The sequence below is a fragment of the Corvus kubaryi genome, unplaced genomic scaffold, assembly GCF_017639235.1.
Source record: "Corvus kubaryi isolate FWS band 111438036 unplaced genomic scaffold, C.kubaryi_AGA036_p1.0 37394, whole genome shotgun sequence".
Classification (NCBI taxonomy): domain Eukaryota; kingdom Metazoa; phylum Chordata; class Aves; order Passeriformes; family Corvidae; genus Corvus; species Corvus kubaryi.
In genome coordinates this window covers 6,371,452-6,390,893 of record NW_024581133.1, presented here as the reverse complement: position 1 = coordinate 6,390,893, position 19,442 = coordinate 6,371,452, and the positions used below count along the sequence as shown (strand labels likewise).

Genomic DNA, 19,442 nt, shown 5'->3' with positions numbered 1-19,442 from the left:
ATTCCGGGGAAATGCCAGTCCGGGTTTTCTCCAGAATCCATTCCGTACTCCGGGGAAAGGCCAGTGCGGGTTTTGCCCCGTGCCGCAGTGTGTGCGGTTTCCCGTGGCGGGCGGGAGCTGGGCAGGGGAGGGGGATTTGTATTTACCTGTTCTTGTGCGTTTGGCTTTCTGGACAGTTCATGTGCAGTCCAGGTCTCACAGGAGGGCCAGTTGTTCTCACTGCCTTCTTCTGTATCTGATACAGCGAGTTCTTCCTGCCCAAAAATGTAGGAATGGCTCTCCAGGGCTCAGAGCAGTCATTGGCTTGGAAACTGTGCTCCTCCAATAATAGCAGAAAACAAAGTTTAGCCTCTTGTCTCTTGTTTTGTTGTTTGTTTTTTTTTTTCCCTCCTCATTTTTAAACTTGAAGTAGTCCAACTTACTGACTATATTAGGGTCCCTATGAATCTTGGTTTGGTTATGACCAGTATGATCTGCCTTTTGTTTTTCCTCTTCTTACTGGATTAAAGGTTTTTAAATTTTTTCAGAGGCTGCTCCCTGCCTGGCCATTGGTTGGAGAAATCCACTTGTCTAGAAACCTAAATTAGTCCTTTGCTGATGCAGAGTAGTCATTCAGGCTTATCTGTCACTCAGATTTTCTCCTATGTTTTTGCCAAAGAACTTCCTAACAAGATGAAATAAAATATCTTCCAAACCTGCCTGGCTCCTTGCAAACTAAGTTTGCATCCTAGAAAAATTGGAATGACATGTGCATTATGAACCAAGGAATCACTTTAAGTGACTGATGTAAGGGCCATCTAGTAAGATAAGAGGGGGGAAAAAATCTTCCTGCAGGAAGTATTCCTATGATTTTTTGACAAGACCAAGTGTTCAGCAGTGTCGCCTTATTTCGCTGCTGCTGTGCACTTCTCTTCCCAAAAAAACCCCAACAAAAACTGTCATGGGTTTGAATTCACAGGGAATTGGTCTATTGCAACGAGAAATCCTAAAAATCTGTGTGTGAAGTGAGCTTAAAAGGTTGGGGTTTTTTTCAAGGATGGTTTGATTTCCATAAGATACAATAAATGCTCTTGTCAGGATAATGTTTTTGTGCTCCTGTTCAGGATACCCAGGTTTAGAACAGGAGAGAGAGGCTCAGGTAGGTCATGAGGGTGATTGGCAGGGTTTGTGCATTTTTTGGTTTTGCTTCTATTTTCTCTTTTCTTTTTGAACTCTCAGTAGGACTGGCATTACCAGGAGCATGTTGTGTAGGGCACAAGTGAGGATTATTTGTAGAGCTGTTCTTGGAGCTCACCTGGCCAAATGGCAGCTAGTGCTACTAATCCTCTCTTTTTTTGAGTAAATCGGGCTTTGTAAAAGCTGAAAATACAGTGAAAACTATCAGGCATAACCATTTTGAGGTGTTCTTTTACAAAGGGGAATCTTAAGGCTGAAAATAGGTATGAATTGGATTAGATTTAAAATGCTTGAAAAATACTTGTCAGTCCACTGGCTGCCTCAGAGGACCTTTTGCAGAGGGGCTGTTTTGATGCACAAGCTTGGCAGGTCGCTCTGGTATTTTAAAGCAACTGGCACAAAAACGTTTTGTAAAATAAGGAGAGCATGTGAGGGAGCAAGGATAGCTGGAATCAGCTAAGAGAACTTAGGCTGTGGTTTAATTTCTGTCTCACTCAAGGCAAACTGTGGGATTTGGAAAGGAAAAAAGTATGAACAGGATCCTGCGTTTTTTGTGTGAAAAGCAGAGTGGTATTTCATCTATTTTAAAAAGGGCTTGAAGTATTTGCAGAGCATTACCAGTTCTGCAGACATGAGTAACAGCAGAAATTCCATTTTTAATTGTTTTGCATTCCTTCATCTTAGGATCCTGGATCTCTTAATACACACATTAAATGAAAACTTAGAGCTTTTGTTTAGAGTGAATATTTTCTGCTGGAATGGAGGAACTAATGCGAGAGAAATTCTGGTTCAACTGATTCAAAGCTCAGTATAAGAAACTTTCACCAGGTTATAGAGAAATTCCAGGGACAGACCTGAAAGAGGAAAGATTCTTGACTAAAATGGCTTTTGCAGAATGACTAATGGTAGATTTTGATTATGAAAAATGCTAGTGCAGAACCATGAGCATCATATATTCTGGCAGTTTTTCCTTCAGAGCCATTTTGATTGTTTTCTGTATAGTTTTGAAATGTTTTCTTTAACAAATAACCCAGCAAAAGGGGTAAAAAATGACACCAAATTACCTTGGACAAGGTAGTAGTTGGATTTCTTGAGCAGCAGAGAGAAGTACAAATGTTTGTAAATGATTTTTCATGGGGGGAGTGGGGAATTGGTGGAAGGATTTCAATTAAGGATTGATAATTGTTATAAAAAGCAGATATGAAGTGAGGATTGCTAGGAGGAAAGATGAACTGAGATGGACACAAAGGGGAAGAGAAAAAGTGATTATTGAAAAAAGGAATGTGTGGGTGCTAAAGCAACTTAAAAAGAAGTACCTAAAATTTTATGAAAAATAACTTAAACTTGCTTTTTCTTTTTTTTTTTTTTTCAGTGTTCTGAGGTCATGAAACTTAATCCACAGCAAGCTCCGTTATATGTGAGTACAAATTGAAACACTTTTTTGCCTCTCCTACTATTCACACAAAACACTTCCCATCAGCTTTTTTGAGATGCTGCTGCTTTTCTCCTTGCTCCCTAAGGAGTTTATTTGTATTAATTCAATTGCAAATGCTCAGTGGTAGTGCTCTCAGGTAAGTCACAGAGCTCCTCTGGCTTTCCAGCAGACTGTTTTAAGTGAGTTTTGAGGCACATAAAGCTGTCTCTCTGCAGGTATCCCTCACTTTTATTTTTCCTCCCCAAAGCGTGCTGGAGTGCGTGGCTGCGCTTGTGTGACTTGATGTGTTGAGAGGTGGTGAGAAGAAATAGCTTGTGTGGAAAACAGGGCATTCCAGTGTGCAGGGCTTGCCCACTGCGATAATATTTTTGTGTTTGGAGTTTTAAACGTGGCAGGGAGGACCTGGAGGCAGCGAAGGGCTCGGCTGCAGCGGGAGATGGTTTACGTCAGCCTCTCAAAGCTCGTAACCTCCACGGCTCCATTAATAAGGAACAAGCTTCTCCTGGCTCTTGAATAGCAGCTTTGTTGCAGAACATGGGGACTGTCAAATTAGACCTGGATGTGTGGGGGTGTGTGAGCGTGTGTTAAATCTGTGCCAAAGCTGCCAGCCAGGTTTGTAACTGTTTGCTTTCCACATTGCCTTGCCATGCTCCGAGCAGGCTGAGCTCACGGTCCTGCCCACAGACCTCGCCAACGAGGGCAGAGCTGGATGTGAGGATGGAAAATTGGAAGGGAAAATTGCTTGCAAATGTGGCTTTTAAGGGGAAGGGAGGAGAAACATTCAGGACTGGTGATAGACCTGTATCTTGGAGAGTGTTGCATGTTGTAAATAATGGCTCATATTGACCTTTAATGCCATGGAGGCTTTAAATTTTGCCTACCTTTAATTACCAACTAGAAGTTTGCATTGGAATTTATTCTGTACTCACTGTCCTAAGTCTGTGCTTGAAGCAAGATTAAAACATTACATAGTGTGACCTGATTTTGTGAGAGTAGCTTTCTAGGAGTACAGCCTATCCTGAATTTTGAAACGAATTGATGCCTGAATTTTGTTAAATTTCAAGCCTACTGAATGTACACTGACTTTGAAGAAACTTAATTTAAACTTAGGACACATTAAGAGAGAATGGAACTTCTGTGCAAATACATGATGGAATTGCTACAGTAGAAACACATGAATGATGGAATGCAGAATAAAATTATCCTTATGTCATTTGAACAGTGTGTGACTTAGCTAATCTGGATTCTTTGTTTTCTCAGTCTTATCTACTGAATTAGTTTATTTTCCCACTGTTTTATTGAATATGTAATACTGAAGTGGCACACTTAGAAGTCCTCATCCCCACGTGATAGAGAACTGGACTGAGGTCAAATATAGCCTGGTGTAAAATAATGATTATATGGCACTCAGTATAGTGTTTCTTTGCAATGCAAATGAGTTACATTATTAATACATCAGTGACTCCCTTTTCTCGCCCTCTCCCCTGGCCAGGTCTACACAAATCAGCTCCCTTTCAAAACAAACAAATTGTGGTAGCTTAAGGAAATTTGAAAGGTCAAGATTTAGTCTTTCTGTTTGCTCTCAGTCTAAATGCTTTGTACATTTTCAGATCAGTTTTGTTTTCCATGTGTTGCTAATTGACAGCTCATCTGAGGGTGGTTAGGTGCCAGCAGAACACAAAGAAAAGGGTATCTTCCTGGTATTTTTATTTTTCTGAAGGCAGACACAGCAGTCTTGTGGCCTGGCCGTTGGGAGGCAAATAACAAACCTCACCACATTCCTCCTGCAAAGGGATGGCAACTCCATTTTTCACACACAGGCTCCTAGATCTCGTTTTCAGGTAACTAAGAACAGTATCCTGTGAATTACTCCATAAGGAATTTCATTTCTCTAAATGACTGGAAACAACAAGCAATACTGACATGTCAGAGGATTCCCCTGTCTTTGTCTACTCTCAGGAAAATATGCTTCTCCCACACTTGACCTTTTGTTTTTGACACCTCTGCATCCTTGACACTCTTCCTCTTTTAAGCTAATATCTTAGAGTAAGGATTATGCAATTTTGTTTGTTATTTTACTAAATCTGCCATGAGTTTCATCCTGAGAGATCCATTAGATAGTTGTTTTCATCAGCAGCATTACTGAACTCCTTTTAGGAGGAGAAAGGATAAAATACGCTCCAGGTCTCTAACTGGCTTCCAGGAACTGAACTGGAGACATCATTTTTTACTATCTGATAATTACCAGGTTGCCCAGATTAGCACTTCATAATTAAGAAGAGGGGTTTGGGAACCTGAGATGTCCAGTGTACTTGGGGCCAAAGTTTTTTTGGGTGATGGAAGAGATGGTACTTCCACGTACCAATAGAGGGATGAAGATTCTTGTATTACTCAAATCAGTGTGCATAAAAGGAAGGAAGACCACATGCTGTATCCTTCTTGGTACTTTCTTTTGGCTGCTTGGAGTTCTATTTACCTCTTCTGTAAAAATCATCTGTCCCACCTCTGCAGAGCTTGTGACCACTGAGAGGTCCTGGAGACTAATGGCCCTTGTAAGTGTGAAGATTAAGAAATAAGCTGGAAAACACATCCTATAATAATGAGTATTGTGTTTTCGTGATTCAGTGTCTAATTTAAGCCTTGCCTGATTGTTCTCTTGTTGATGAGGTTGCCAGGAACTGGAGCTCAGCATTGCTGCAGGTTTGGGCTGGGACAGCTGCTCAGCCTTTGCTCTGCAAACAGCTGGCTCCTGTCCCCCAGGAGCCAGGTCCCCCATCACGTGTGTCACCCAGAGCTGTTGTTACCTCCACTAACGAGCTGTTTAAGGAGCTCTCCTGGCCCCGGAGCTGGGAGCTGCTCACAGCAGCGCAGTCATGGGGCAGAGGAGCTGGTGCCAGGAGAGATAGGGCAGGGAAGTGTTCCCCAGTTTAGCTCGGGTGCGATAGCGCGATGCTGGTGCTCACATGGGCTGGAGGGCAAGCAGCTCCCCCACCCCTACCACTGTCAGCATGGAATTGCATTTAGAAAGGGTGGTGGGACTTAGCAGAGCCTGTGGCTGAATGTTGTGGGGTGAATTTGAAATAAAAATGTTCAAACCCGCTTCCTTAAGATGTATTCATTTCTTCAGCTGCAAAAAAAAAGTCCATGTGGCTTAGCAGTCCTGTGGTTATCTGCCTCAGACTGCAGTTGGGAACATCTTTATTGATGTACAGACACTGGATTAAATCCAAGACTAACTTTACTCACATCCCTCTTGTATTTCAGTGCTGTCCTGTTGATAAGAGAATTCTTATCGGGCACAGTGTAGTGGATGAAGGACAGTATTTCAAACCTTATTTGTGGTCTGCCTGGGACTTGTGCTCTGCAAGCCCAGGGTCTCAAAGCTGAAGGACCAAGCTGTTCTGTTTGCCGGCAGGGCTGGGGTGGAACAGGAGGATGGGAGGTGGGAAGTAATGAACTTCAGTTTTGTTTGTTTTTCTTAAGTGCTTGCAATGACCTCACTGGTCATCATCTTTTTATAGAAGTTGTAGCTCCCTATCACCAAAAGTCAAAATTTTTTTGTAAGGTACTTCCTAGCTCTTGTCACTGATGTATTGGGCTATCCAGATCACCTAGGAGTAGGGAAAAAAAAGGATTAACAATGCTTTAAACAATGGAGGTTTATTATTAGGTGACCTTTTTATTGTGATTCATTAACTTTCTGTTTATAGATGAAATTGTTTACGTTAGTCAGATTCAATTCCACTGTTTGCAGCATCCATGGGAGAGCGCTTTGCAAATTTGAAGTGTTGATTTTTTTAGAAACATTATCATTAATTGAGAGTTCAGCAGATTATTCAGCAGGAGATTTAATTACAAAAGGATCAAGGCTTGCAAGCCGTGTCCTTATTTCTACCCAAACTTTAATAAATATTGACCACACTTGGAGGAATGATCAAAGTCATGTCTTCAGCTGCATAGAGTGCCTGAAAATCTCCCTTCAAAAGTGATGTGCATGGCTTCTGATTTCAGCCACTGCTGGCTGTGGGGTCTTTGTAGAATTATTGATCATTTTTGTAACCCAGTCGCATCTCCTACATCTCTGAAATCAATGTTGGTTTGGGGTTTTTTTTAAGAAAAAATGACCTGAGAGCAGTATTGAGTATGAATGTTTTGGAAAAGCACTGGGGTGACATGCAGGGAGTGCGTTGGGAAACATTAAGCTCATCTACTCTTGATTGCAACCGAGGTTACAACCTTAGATCTGCCTTTAAGAAGGGAATGGTTTTTCATGGTGATAATGATCAGTGGGTGTGAAATGGAAAAGATTAGCAGCTGGAGAAGCATGATGTATTGCTGCAAACTTTTTTCCTTTTTTCCTTTTAGATTAAAAGGAACAAACTTATTTTAAATCGCAGCACTCCTCCTCTGCATGGTTTGTCTAAGGTGTGCCCATGTTACTTGGAGTGACAAACCCAAATGTGTCATAACTGGTGATTGCATGAGAGGGCAAACACTTAATTGATAAAAATGCTGCCATTGACTTTGGTCTTTAATCAGGTCTGTGGATGGAGTCTCTTGTCTAAACTGCCACTTAGGAGCTGTGTAACCTGCAGAGTTTCTCAAGGAGACTTTTTGATAGAGATGAGAGCTCCCACTTCCTAGGCAAAACGTCATGCAACTTAACGAAGTATGAACTTCAAAAGCCTCAAAAAGAATGCATTGACCCTCTCTTAATATAACCTGAGTTTGGGTACAGTAGGTGCTCTTCTGTTAATGAATGAACTACTGCTGTAAATTTCCCAGTGTGTCCTGCTTTAATCTGAAATCGAAGAAAAGGATGATGCTTGTAATATTTTCCTCCCCACTTATATATTCATATAGAATGATGCCCTGCTGAAGTGCACTGTGTATTCCTGAGAAAAACAATTGTAATACCCTCTGATGTTCATGTTTTAATAACACCCCCACCCCACCTTTTGAGTTAATGTTAAAGGATTGGAGAAAAAGATTCACAATACAGAATTTGGAGACTTGTGGCAGCAGTGTCTGTCTCAAGTGCTGTGGCTCCCCGTGTCCCTGAGTGCAGTGAGGTCTTGTACCTGTGTGTGCCTCACATCCAACTTCTTACCGTGGCTGAAATCATCTCAGGTGTCACTTGTGTGTGCTCTGTTGTGTGCTGGACAATTAATGTTCTTCAAAAATCTCTACCAAGGGGACAAAAGGACAAAATTAAATACCTTTATAGTTCTACAGTAAGATGCTGTCATGAGGTTGGCAGCTGTGGTTAAGTTACTTTTCTACTAAAGCAGTATTTATTTGCTTAGTGGCATCTATGGTGACAAAGGCCATTGAGATGCCTGAGTATCTGAGGTCAGTCCAGCAGAAAAAGTAGAACATACCATACATACTTTTGATGTGGGAATTTCTCACGAAAGTGACTGTACAGAAGCCCTGTCTTTGTTTCTCTCAAGGTCCTTAGGCAAGAGGACAGCCAGCCTTGATGTTTAGTTCAGCTCTGTGGTGAGAGGATGTGATAAACCTCTTGTCTTTTATTTGTTGGGTGCTTGATTTCTTCTTAATGACAAACTAGTTTTCTGCCCCACCTTCAAGATGTCTCTGAATAATGAATGAGTGAAAGCCTCTAAACACTTTTTACAAATAAAGTATTTGCTTGCATTGCTTGTGGAAGAACCTGCTGCTTGGTTGGTTTTAAGAAAGTCAGCTGGGGCGCCTGAATAAACTGATTTTTTTTTTTTTTGAGAGGAGCATATTACAGCTTGTCTGGCTCTGCTAATTCTCCAGGCAAAATACTTTCCCCACTAAACTGTGCTTGACCTCATCTTTTAAGTTTTTGTCACTCACATCTTTGATTTAGATTCTTTTCATCCTCCACTTACCAAACTCCAGTCTACATCATGCTCTCCCTTCTGTGGAAATGGGTGTCTGGCAGCTGCCACCTGAGCTCAGCACCCTCCCCTGGCAAGCTCCCTGCTGCTTCTGGGTTCTGTCATACCCTCAGTGCAGACTTTTGCAGTCTGGTTATTATGAGGCTGGTTGCTTGGCTTGCTCCTCTTAATAGAGGCATTCTCTAGCTCATGAGGTCTGTGTGATGTTAGCATAGGGCTGTTTGTGAAATGGTCACTTTTCCACATTTACTGAAGGCAACTTTGCTTGGAGAAGTCGGACGAGGCTGCCAGACCATCAGCAGCATCTTCCTCCAGGATAAGCTGTTGCTTAAATTGCAGCTCAGATGCCTTTCCTCAACCCCTCTTCCATATTGTCTGAAACTAAAAGTGCTGGATTTGGGTTCAAAGCCATCCTCCTTTCATTATCTATTTGAACTTTTCTTCTGTGATCCTGTTTTGTGGGTGTGAAAGTGCTGGTAAACAATAAACAGTCTGGCTTGAAGTCTGGAGCACTTCTCTGAAATTCTGCCCTTAACTCGCCACTACTTTGCAGCATTACGTGTGAACTTTAATATGACTTGCAGAAGATGCCAGAGCTGGTACAGCTGGTAGGGGTGGGAAAGCACAGACAATGATCTGCTTTTGGGAAGCTGTTAGATTGCTTCCTCCTGTTTTCTGAAACTGCAGAAGGAATCCTTATGTTAACACACTAAGAGTTACATTAAAATCAGGTGAAATAATGTACATGTATTGGGCTCAGCGTTTGGGATTCATGATTTCTTGTGGTAGCTGGTGAGCAGGGAGTGCCTGGACAGACACTAAGAGATGGTGTCCCATCCCCAGCATCACTGACAGCGTTGCCTCCTCTCCTGTCAGGAGGAATAAGCAATGGTGATCTGCACTTGGGTTTAAGAGAATGAAAATACTCTACAGCTACTTTTCCACTGTGGGATGTATTCTTGCAGAGAATTCAGAAATATTCTTATGTTACCTTTAGAATGACCAAACACGTTTCCCATGTCATTCCTCAGGGTACGTGTCCCTGCTGTATTTCCTGTTATAAAGTGCGGGCAGTCATTTTGTTCGGCTAGAGGCACTTCTGACAGCACAGCTGATGTGAGAGCTGTGCTCACCAAGACGTTGATTTCATGAAGCCAAAATTTCACACAGCTTCTCAAATCCCCTGCACTCAGCCTGCAGTGCTCCCCGTTGCTTCCAAAGGCTGTTCTAGATGTAGTCTCCCTGCAAGTGCTCATCCTCTGCCTGGCTCAGTAAAACAATTCCATATCGTGCTAAAGTAGAAAATAACTGTGAATCACTGTAGCTCGATGCTGTGCAGTGCCATCAAGTGGCAGTTCTGTCTCAGGACGCATTTTCAGGGTTGCCTGTGTTTGTATTGATGTTTCAAAGTGTTTCTTTTAAACATTAGAAAAGTTTCACCTGTCTGCAGTTGTTGGGTGGGTTGCTTCTTCTTAATGGTTTCTGTTCTCTAATGGCAAAAATGTCACTTCAAAAAGTGCCTCAGTCATTGCAGTAGCTCTAAGCACTGTAGCTGTGAAAAATTTAAAGACTGGCAAGGATATTTTGCATCTGGCAGGAAAATGAGTGCTCTGGAACACACTGAGCTCTGTCTCTGAAGGTTCTGCTGTACTGTAGAGGAGGCTGAAGTACCAGGAAAAAGCCATCCTTCGGCTCTCTTCTGCTTTTGGCTCTTAGTGTTCAAACCTGATTTTTTTTTTGGTTTTCTTTAAGACACTTCAAGGCTATTTGTGAAAATACTTCAGTGGTAGGAGATTGCTTCTAATAATATGTCATCATATGTACTTTATCTTCCAGGAATTGTGACTGTCTCCATCTCTCTGGTGCAAAGAGAGTAGCTGGATTTCTCTTAGTCACTGCACACATTCAGACTGCCTGCTCTTGCTCCTAAGCACTGCAATTTTGTTGTTATTGCTAGATGGGCAATTAGTAGGAAATACTATCAATCACTCAAGCAGCTGGTTATAAAATTACCTGGTTTGGTTCTCGTAAATGTAATGAAGAACAGAAGAGGCTTTAGAATGAGGCCAGAGCAGGACATTCACATCAATTTGGGTGTGTTTTCTAGGAACTGATTGAAATAGTTTCCAGAATTTCAGAAAAAAGCCTAAAAGTAAGATCAGTACTTGTTGTGGAAACTGGATGGTACTGGAGAGGACATTCTGCAGCAAAGAAGTTTCCCCTTGTCTTTTGCCTTGTCTTCATGTTTATTGCAACATTGCATGGAGACTTGCATGATTTAAAGGTTAACCCCAATGTGGCACTGCTTTTGTGTACCTCCACACCTCCTCTTGCTCTGTACCAGAGCTGTACAAGGGCTTGTGGTGAAAGGGGCTTGGGGTTACTGTCACTACTTGCTCATTCAGATAGTACAGGCCAGAAGGTGCACAGTTCTTTAAGTGGATAGCCTGGCTAACACTAAACTGCCTGAATAAATAAAAATTAAATCAATATTTTCTTTACTATACTGCCAAATTCACCAAAACAATGAAGTTCCCATTGCAGTTTTTCTCTGGATGTTTACATTTAATACAAAAGGGTGAACGGCACTTTTCTTATCCTTCCTGTTTTTCTCCTTGATTTTGCTGCTAATTTTACTATTAATTTTATCATGTTTTCCTTTGTGCTAAAAATTTTCAGAAGTGACCTTGGCTGTTTGGTTTTGTGAGGGCTGTCTGTGTGCAGCACAGGCTGGCGCTGAGCTGATGCACTGTGCATGCTCCGAGCGAGTGCTGCAGAACACGTGGAGCCCTATGCTAAGGCAGGGATGCAGCTAAATGAGCTATTAGCAGCCCAATCTAATAACCTGCCTGGCTCTGGGTAGCAGAGTGGCATGTCAGGAAGATCTCTGCATGAAGATAAATCATGTGTCTCTTTCAGCACTGATGAGATCCTGTTGCTTTGATGGATTTCTGCTGGCAGTCTGTAGAGATCTCCTTTGAGCTGCATGGATTGATATGTGTGTAATAGTTATAATAGCATCTTGACACTCAGTAAAGACTCATCTTTGAGATGATTGATTTGGAGACTGACAGGGACATGCTCTGTCAAAGGATGTGGGGCACTAATAAAGGATTTCTTGAAGCATACCCATTTTCACAGGAGTTTGTGCTGCTCTCACTGGTTCAGAGTAGGAAATCCACCCCTTGCTCTTCTCAAACCTTTTATCTCTTTGCAAATAAATCCTGCTGCAGAAGTAGACACCTGGACTGGCTGGGGTCGTGGTTGTGGCTGTGAGCTGGTGTTAATAAGTCAGCCCTAACAATGTTGGCTCTGCAGACAGGCAAGTTGAGGGTGTTCATGACGTTTTTTAGCACAGGTCACACTCAGGATGGATCCATGAGAGCCAGCTTGGACCTGGAGGCAACAGCTCAGGGCTATCTATCATAAATGTCCTTGTTTTCCCACAAATTCTTTTTGCCCGAAGAGTCTTGAATAAATGGTATTTTGACTCTGCATCCCTACTTGTGTCAACATTTTATCCATCAATGTACCAAGCTAATCTTATTTTTGGACCAAATTCTTTTTCACCTTTGAGGGAAGAAAGTAGTGGAGAGAAGAAAAGTTATTTTGTCTCTGTGTCAGTGTTTCAGTCATGGCTTTGTGGCTAGCATTGGAAGAGGAGATGACTTGGCTCAGTGCGGTGTTAATGAAATATGGAAGGTATCACCTCGATTTGCTCTGTGGGCTGGCAGAAAAATGCGTGCCATCATTCTGCTCTTTTGGTGGCCTGCGGGCAAGACAGAATGGTCTGTGATTGTATTTTCCAAAGAATGAGAGAGTGCTTTGCAAAATCTGGGTTTCTCATCACAGAGGTGCTCAGTATCTGTGCTGTTAACCTGAAACCTTTCACTGGTAGAAATAATAGTACTGCTGTTAATTTAAAAAGGAAATAAGGTTAGGTCTGGAGATCGATTTTTTTTTTTTTAATTTATTTATTTTATTTAAACCACAGGAGTCATTCTTGTTTTCTTCTTTTGTGTGGGTGGGTTGATTTTTTTTTTTAATTAGGAAAACTTCTCTGCTTCATGCTTTAAGATCAAGGAGTTTGAAGTCATTGACTATGAAAAAGGACACAATCTGCCCCAAAACTTGGCAGCTTGCCATTCTATTTATTTCTGGAGTCTTTCCCTGAAGGTTTTATCTGCAGGAGTTTGCAACACTCCACCCCTACGACATCCATCTTTCTCCACGCTCCTGACCCAGGTCACTGCCTTTATCATGGGGGATATCTCCAGGCGAGGAGGGATTTCTAGAGCTGCACATGTTCAGGCAGATTTCACAGCCCTACCTTTGTTCCTGGGGCCTGGAGTTCTGCGGAATAAACTCTGTTTGATGTGATTTTTCTTTTCCCCCCCCACTAAGTGCTCCTCTCAGTCAATCCATAGTGGTGAAATTGAGGATGTCTGTAATGATTGCTGTTATCTCACTGTAACAGATACCTCTGACCTCCTCCCATGGTCCATCCCTTTTCTATCCATGTGCTGGGAGCTTGCAGGCTAAATGGCCACATCTGGGAAAGGGGGTGGATGTTTCAGGCTGCAGCACTGGGATCCACTGACAAACTCACCCCGTGCCAGGGCAGAGATGGAAGGGGACTCAGCTGGATGTTTTGGAGGTAGGACCCATCCCCAGATTCTGCCCCTCAAGGGTGAGCTGTTCATCTGTTAACCTGGGAATAGCAACCTGGAAGAGTTCGTTGGATATAGGTTATTTTCTTGCCATGGAAGAAGAGCATCCTGTGGTTTTCTGAGCCAGCAGTGATAGTGCTGTGTCACAGCTGACTGGCTGGAAGACTTACTCAGACCTGGAAAAACTGGAATCTAAGCCTTTCTCAATCAAAAGGGTTATTCCAGGAGATGAGAGCACTGTCATGTTTGCTCTAAAAATAGTTGCCCAAACCCCCACTTCCTTTTGCAGTCAGGAGCCTGTGTGGCTGCGGCTGGTTTTGTTCTGCGTGGAGATGTCCATGTGTCCTTTCCAGATGTCGTTCTCTGGGGGCTTAAGCACAAGTTTGCACCAACCCAAAGTAACCTTAGATGGGAGGGATCTTCCAGGGTACTCAGCTGAGATATGGAACTGTCTGGGAGCAAAAGTTTAGTTGCTGATCTTGTTGTGTGCTGCCAGAGGTAGATAGTAATGGGTCAATGAGCATCTAAACAATCATATTGTCCTTTTTTCCTTAGTTGATGAATTCTGTTACGTTTTATAAAGGTGCCTTCCAGTTGCCTTTTCCATGCTCCAGCTGCTTTCAGACTCCTCTGCAATTCTCAGTTTGAGGTGGAATGGTCTCAACTTTCCCTTTGATTTTGTCTAGCTTCATTATTGTTGGTGCTGCACACTTTCCAAAGAAAATGTCAGGTGATTGAAAAGCCAGCTGTTCTTTTAAAAGCCATTTGGATGAAAAGTACTTGGTGTGTTTGAGCCACAATTCCCATTTCATTGGTGGGAAAACTCAAAGCACAGGGATGTGAAAGGACTTGCCTCATGCTGGAATTACAGCCTGATCCTGTGTACTCTGTGTCAAGCAGTAGCTGGGGTAACAGCAAGTCCAACTCCATCTAAAAATGAATAAATAAAGGTGCCAATGAGCCTGAACTGAAGGAGGAGGAGGAGGAAGAAACCCCAGCTGTGATTTTGGGCTGTGCTGGGTACAGTGAAGCTCTCCTGGGAGCTGTTTAGGGCTTCCCAAAGGGGAAGAAGCAAAAAATGCAATAAAGCAGTGACTCAACAAGGGCCTGATTCATGTTATGAATAGAGGAAACAAAACAAAACTTGTTACAGGGGCAGGTTACATTTACTCATGTAATCCAGCCTCTTTAATAAGGCATCATAGCCCCAAAATCTACAACTCTTAGAAGGAAACAGTGGGTGGAAGGTTCCTTACCTTCATGTGAAGCTCTAACCCATGCAGTAGGTTTTTGCTGCATGAGAAGACAGCCACAGTTTGCTGTCAATGGTCAACAGCAATTTATGCATTTTGCTTTTCTGGGTAGAACAAATTAATGATTCCTGGTTGTTGGTGTTTTCTCATTAAAAGCAGAATGTTAAAGTATCACTTGAGTGCTGCAGTATTGCCATCTAATGCACATTTCATTCTCATAAGTATTTTTGGATTCTGTGTGTGGAGGTCAGAGTGGGTGGTTAATGGCTTAAAATGTTCTTTAAAATTCCCAGTATGAGCCATGGGGAAACCAGCTTAGAAATCACACGTTTCAGATGCAAAAATACAGCTTGCCTTTTTTGTGGTGTGGTTTTTTTTGTTGTTTTTTTTTTTTAATTTCTTGTTTGTTTTCAGAAATGTGAACATTTGTTAGCCAGCATGTTAAGAATATTTTTTTCCTTTTTCAGTCTGTTGTTGACAAGTGTACCTGTTTCTGGTAGAGCTGATATCCCTTGGGGAACCCTCCCTACTGCTGATTAAACTCTTTTCATCTTGAAGTCTGGAATTCTGCATTTGCCAGGGCTGTTTTCATGGTCCCAAATGATGACCAATTCCCCCAAACCAGACATGTTTCCAGAGCCACAAGTGGAAAAGAATTATATCTTTACATGCTTAAAACAATTACTTCCTTTTGGAAGGTGGATAGTGTTTTTGAGGTGATAACATAAGTGATCTTAATTCTTTTGAGCTTAAAGATTTTATTCACTTCATTGTCACTTCCAAATATTGCTGAGGTCATCTATTAAAAAAGAAAAGCCTTTGAAGGTAAATAGTCCATTTTAACAGGCTTGCTCAGAGTTGTTTGTGCTTTGCCTAGGCACAATCCACATGCATTTACTTGCAGTGTTGGAAAAACTGATACCTAAAAAGGTGGAGTTGTGCTAATGCCAGCAAATTATCCTGACAAACAGGTGCCTGTTTAGATAGTTTTGGGGTTTAGTTCTAATAACAGCATTTGGGCCTTTTTAAAGATAATTGTATTTCTGCTGCCTTACTAAGCCAAAACGTCAGAGATGGGCCACTCTAAAATCCCTTTGTGAGTTGTTTTTTAGTTCAAGGCTCAAGGTCAGGCTTGGCTTTTCCAGTTCACCTGTCCTGTGGTGAGGCAGACCTTCCCTCTCCCTTCAGTTTGGAGAAGGGAATATGTGTAGAGGAAAGAGCCACATCCACCTTCTTTACATCCCGTTACATTTAAGACCAGGGATTTTTCAGATCCAAACAAGGGACAGAGTGGCCTCTTTCATGAATGGACCAAGATGGAATGTTTTCATTTCCAATGGGCTTTAAGCCAAGTAAATATTAGTTGATCCAAAGTAGTTTTGAAATTAAATTATTCTTATTTGTTGGAGCATTCCAGGGAACGGCTTTGATCTGTCTGTACTTTCACCAAAGGGATATTGGCAGGCTGGCCTCCCATTTCTAGCCATTTGGGATGAAAGAAGGGTTATAATAACCACCTTGCGTGGCAGTGATACTGAACAGATGACATTTTTTGGACAATATTAAATGAATAAAGGTAAACATACTTCAATTAAAATGTTTTTGGAGGCTGAATGCAATAGGGCTGTTGGAAAGTCTTCTATGTGGGTTGGAGGAATTTGGCTGCATTTGTAACTGATTTTCTTCAACTCCAAAAATCTTGGAAAGAGAGGGGTTTGTTTGTTCTGTGCGTTATTTCCTTTCCAAATAAATACATTGTTTTAATAACTTAAAAATCAAATTAGAACTGGCAGTGAACATTGAAATTGTCAGTAACTGGGAGATAGAGAGATATGTTGAAGAAAGAGGGTCTTCTGCTTCTGGGATCTCAGCACAGTGACCTGTAGGAGGCACAGGGACTGAGTTAGCTCAGGTGACACCTGTAAGTAAACTGTAGCACACAGCAGTTAAGTGACACATTATCAGTCTTACCAAAGATATTTGGAGACAACTTAAAAATTAAAGTAAAAAAATCCAGTAAATAAGATGCTCAGTGTTCCACAGTCTTTGCTGAAGTGTCCTCTAGAAGAGGTGGGAGCAGGGTGGTAGAGACCCTCCCACCATGGATTGCTGCTTAGACACTGCTGAAGAGCCTTTTAAATTGATACCAGCTGATGATAATTTGTGCTCCCCCTAGACTTAAACAATAACTGAAATGAACTGAATTAAAATCTAAGGAGTGGAATGAGTTGGTTGGAAAGATCTGTTGGCAGTCACTGGTCTGACCACCTTCCCCCTCCAAAATTAGGTCAGGTATCTAAATAAGAAGTTCAGCTATATGTCTAAGTTCTAGCTTAGATTTCAGGTTATGTGGAACCTCTGGTGTGGAGGTTTCTCTACATGTATTTACTAGGTTTCCTGTAAATAACAAAATATACAAATTGTCTTTTGCAATACTGATGCAAATTAAATTGCTTTTCCTAGAAATCCAAGTAGTTTGCATGGATAGACAGGTGTCCTCTCACAAAAACTCTATGTCAATTTGCTTTGATTTCACAAAAATTAGACCAGCTGTACTTGATTTCTGAGTTAAATAAAAGAAAAATCTCTTTTAACAGATAGCATGTTAAACACTCATGCTGTTGGTGAGTGTTCTGAAGTGTCACCTGTATTTTAAATCTGTTTAAGTACTGTGTATGTTCTTGCCTTAAGGGAGAAACAGTTTGAACAAAGACATAAAAACCAAAGCACAAAGGGTTTTTAGGTTAAAACTTGTGCTTTTGTTTTTTTGAACATCAGCTCAAATCTGGATCCATTTGCTTGAAATGGAATATTTAGTTTTCAACTCAGTATGTGAACTGGTCATGCTTGAATTTAAAGCCTGATTTATTTCTTTTTGCACCTGTTTTTGTTTTAACACTGTCTCTATACAAGAGAGACTTTTGCTATATGGTTCCTTCCTCCCCAGCTGGAATTCTGGTCTGATATTATCGCGTGAGACCTTCCTAAAATTTACATTTGTAACTCTACAACCTCTGAAAATGCAAAATACACTCACTGCTCTGTTAAGCTTTTTTTTTTTTTTTTTTTGAATATATGGTTTTCTTCCCTGGGTTACAGCACTGACCCACATATTCCAGTTTAAGACCAGTGGCTGGTTGTGTACTTGCCCTGCAAAATCTTGTTTTTATAAAACAAGGTGCAGTCCTGCCCCTGGCAAGAGGTGCCAGATGGGCTGGATCAGAGGAGAACTGGACATAAACTGGAGGTGGAAGCGTAAAAGGAGCTGAGGGAGAAAAGAGGGAGACGTGAGGCTGAGCGTGGGAAGCGATGCTAACGCGGGACGGATGTACGGGAGGGCCTGGAAGTCTGGGAATTTTCTGCAGTAGTTGTATTTGACAAAGAGAAGGGATGAACTCAGTGATCTTAATGGGGAGGTTTTAAAGGAAATGACATGTGTATACTCTTGAATATGCAAATCAGAATTGCATAATCTGCAGTAATAATAATAATACTACTAAAATCTTTTCCAGATTGGCAGCTGTAACCATATGCTCAGTGGGGTGGTGGCAGAGAGCTGGCAGCCACAGCTGCAGCGTAAAACTGGGGCATCCACCTGGTTCTGATCTCGACAGAAAAGGGACAGAAGGTCACATCACAGACTGTTGTTCTCAGTGTCTCGTAGTTTATATAAATTTTTCAGGCTGATAAACGAAGTATGGGGAGACCCCAGAGGCATTTAAAAGATGTGTAGATGTGGCACTTGGGGACATGGTTTAGTGATGGGCTTGACAGTGCTGGGCTAACAGTTGGACTTGATGATCTTGGAGATCTTTTCCAACCTAAATGAGTCTATGATTTTTTTCATCAAATGAAAATGCTTCACTTAGTTCTGCAGTAGTTGTAAGCCATCCTCTTTCCTTGCTTTCCCTTCCCTATGGAAAACTGAAGTTGGTTCATATTGCCCTTGCTCCTTTCCATGCAGATGTAGGAATTTCAGATGTATTTACTGTACCCTTTGCTGGGTTAACTGTCTTAACCATGTGTGCCCTTTATAATTTTTCCTGAGAGCAGAGATGAGCTAAATGATAAAATATGCTGAGATACTGAAATAAACCCTCCATAATACTAAGCAGGAGAGTTCAACCACCAGATCATGAGAGGTTTTTTTCTCAAAGCTTGAAGAACTGCTGTTTTTGCTAAGACACAGAGCTTTTCACCAAGGCATGAGCTTATAGATGAGTGAGAAGAGCTACCACTGTCTGTACCACCACAGTTACTGTTTCTTTGTAAGGAAGGTGGAAAAAAAATCTTAGTGGATATAAAACTTTGGTATCTTTGTGTGTTGATGGATTGTGGATGAGAGATGCGTTCAGTGATCAAGTTGGAATTATGGATGCAGTGCTAGATTGGACAGGGGAAATGTGAACACTCAAGCAGGAGTTAGGGAATTTTTTCAACTTTGTGAAGGCAGAGGCAATTTTAGGCCACTATCTCATTTCTGTTGTTTCACCTATGCATATATGATGGGATATGTCTGTATATATGTGGGGTGTACACGTTTGTTAGATTCGGTGTGATTTCACCATATTAAGTCGTTGTTTTGAATATACCCTGGAGATTGCTACATGTCTCTTCCTAGAGCTGCATTCAGCATATTTCCTGGATATTGGCTGGCTTTGATGCTGAAGTTGACTTGCATATCTGAGTCTTGTGAAAGGAGTGTATGAATGGAGAGTGTGAACCTTGTAGGAAAAGTAGTTTTATTTTAGATGATGCAGATCTTGGTCATGTAAACCTAACCTTGTTTCTTGTCCTTTTTCCTAGGGTGACTCTGTTATTACAGTGCAGCTGACTGAGGAAGATAAAGTTGAAGATGATGTAGTTTTTTATTTGGTCTTCACTGGATCAACTGTCCAACACTGCACAAGCACGAGAAAGATTAATCCTGGGAGTCTGGAGACAATTTCTCCTGGTAAACAATTGCCTTTCTTTGCATGTCAGTGTATCAGTGTGTGAAATTTGGTTACTACAAGTGGAC

General features: G+C 41.6%; 1 protein-coding gene across 6 annotated transcripts in view; it reads left to right on the top strand.

The window, feature by feature from the left end:
* Positions 1-19,442, top strand: part of AKAP13 (A-kinase anchoring protein 13) — a 201,302-nt gene that overhangs the window by 47,747 nt on the left and 134,113 nt on the right. For all 6 annotated transcript variants that reach the window (XM_042039768.1, XM_042039771.1, XM_042039770.1 and 3 more), the window contains 2 exons: positions 2,549-2,593; positions 19,229-19,376. In XM_042039768.1, coding sequence (XP_041895702.1) covers positions 2,561-2,593; positions 19,229-19,376 — 181 coding nt within the window. In that variant the 5' untranslated portion in view covers positions 2,549-2,560. The remainder of the gene's footprint in view (positions 1-2,548; positions 2,594-19,228; positions 19,377-19,442) is intronic.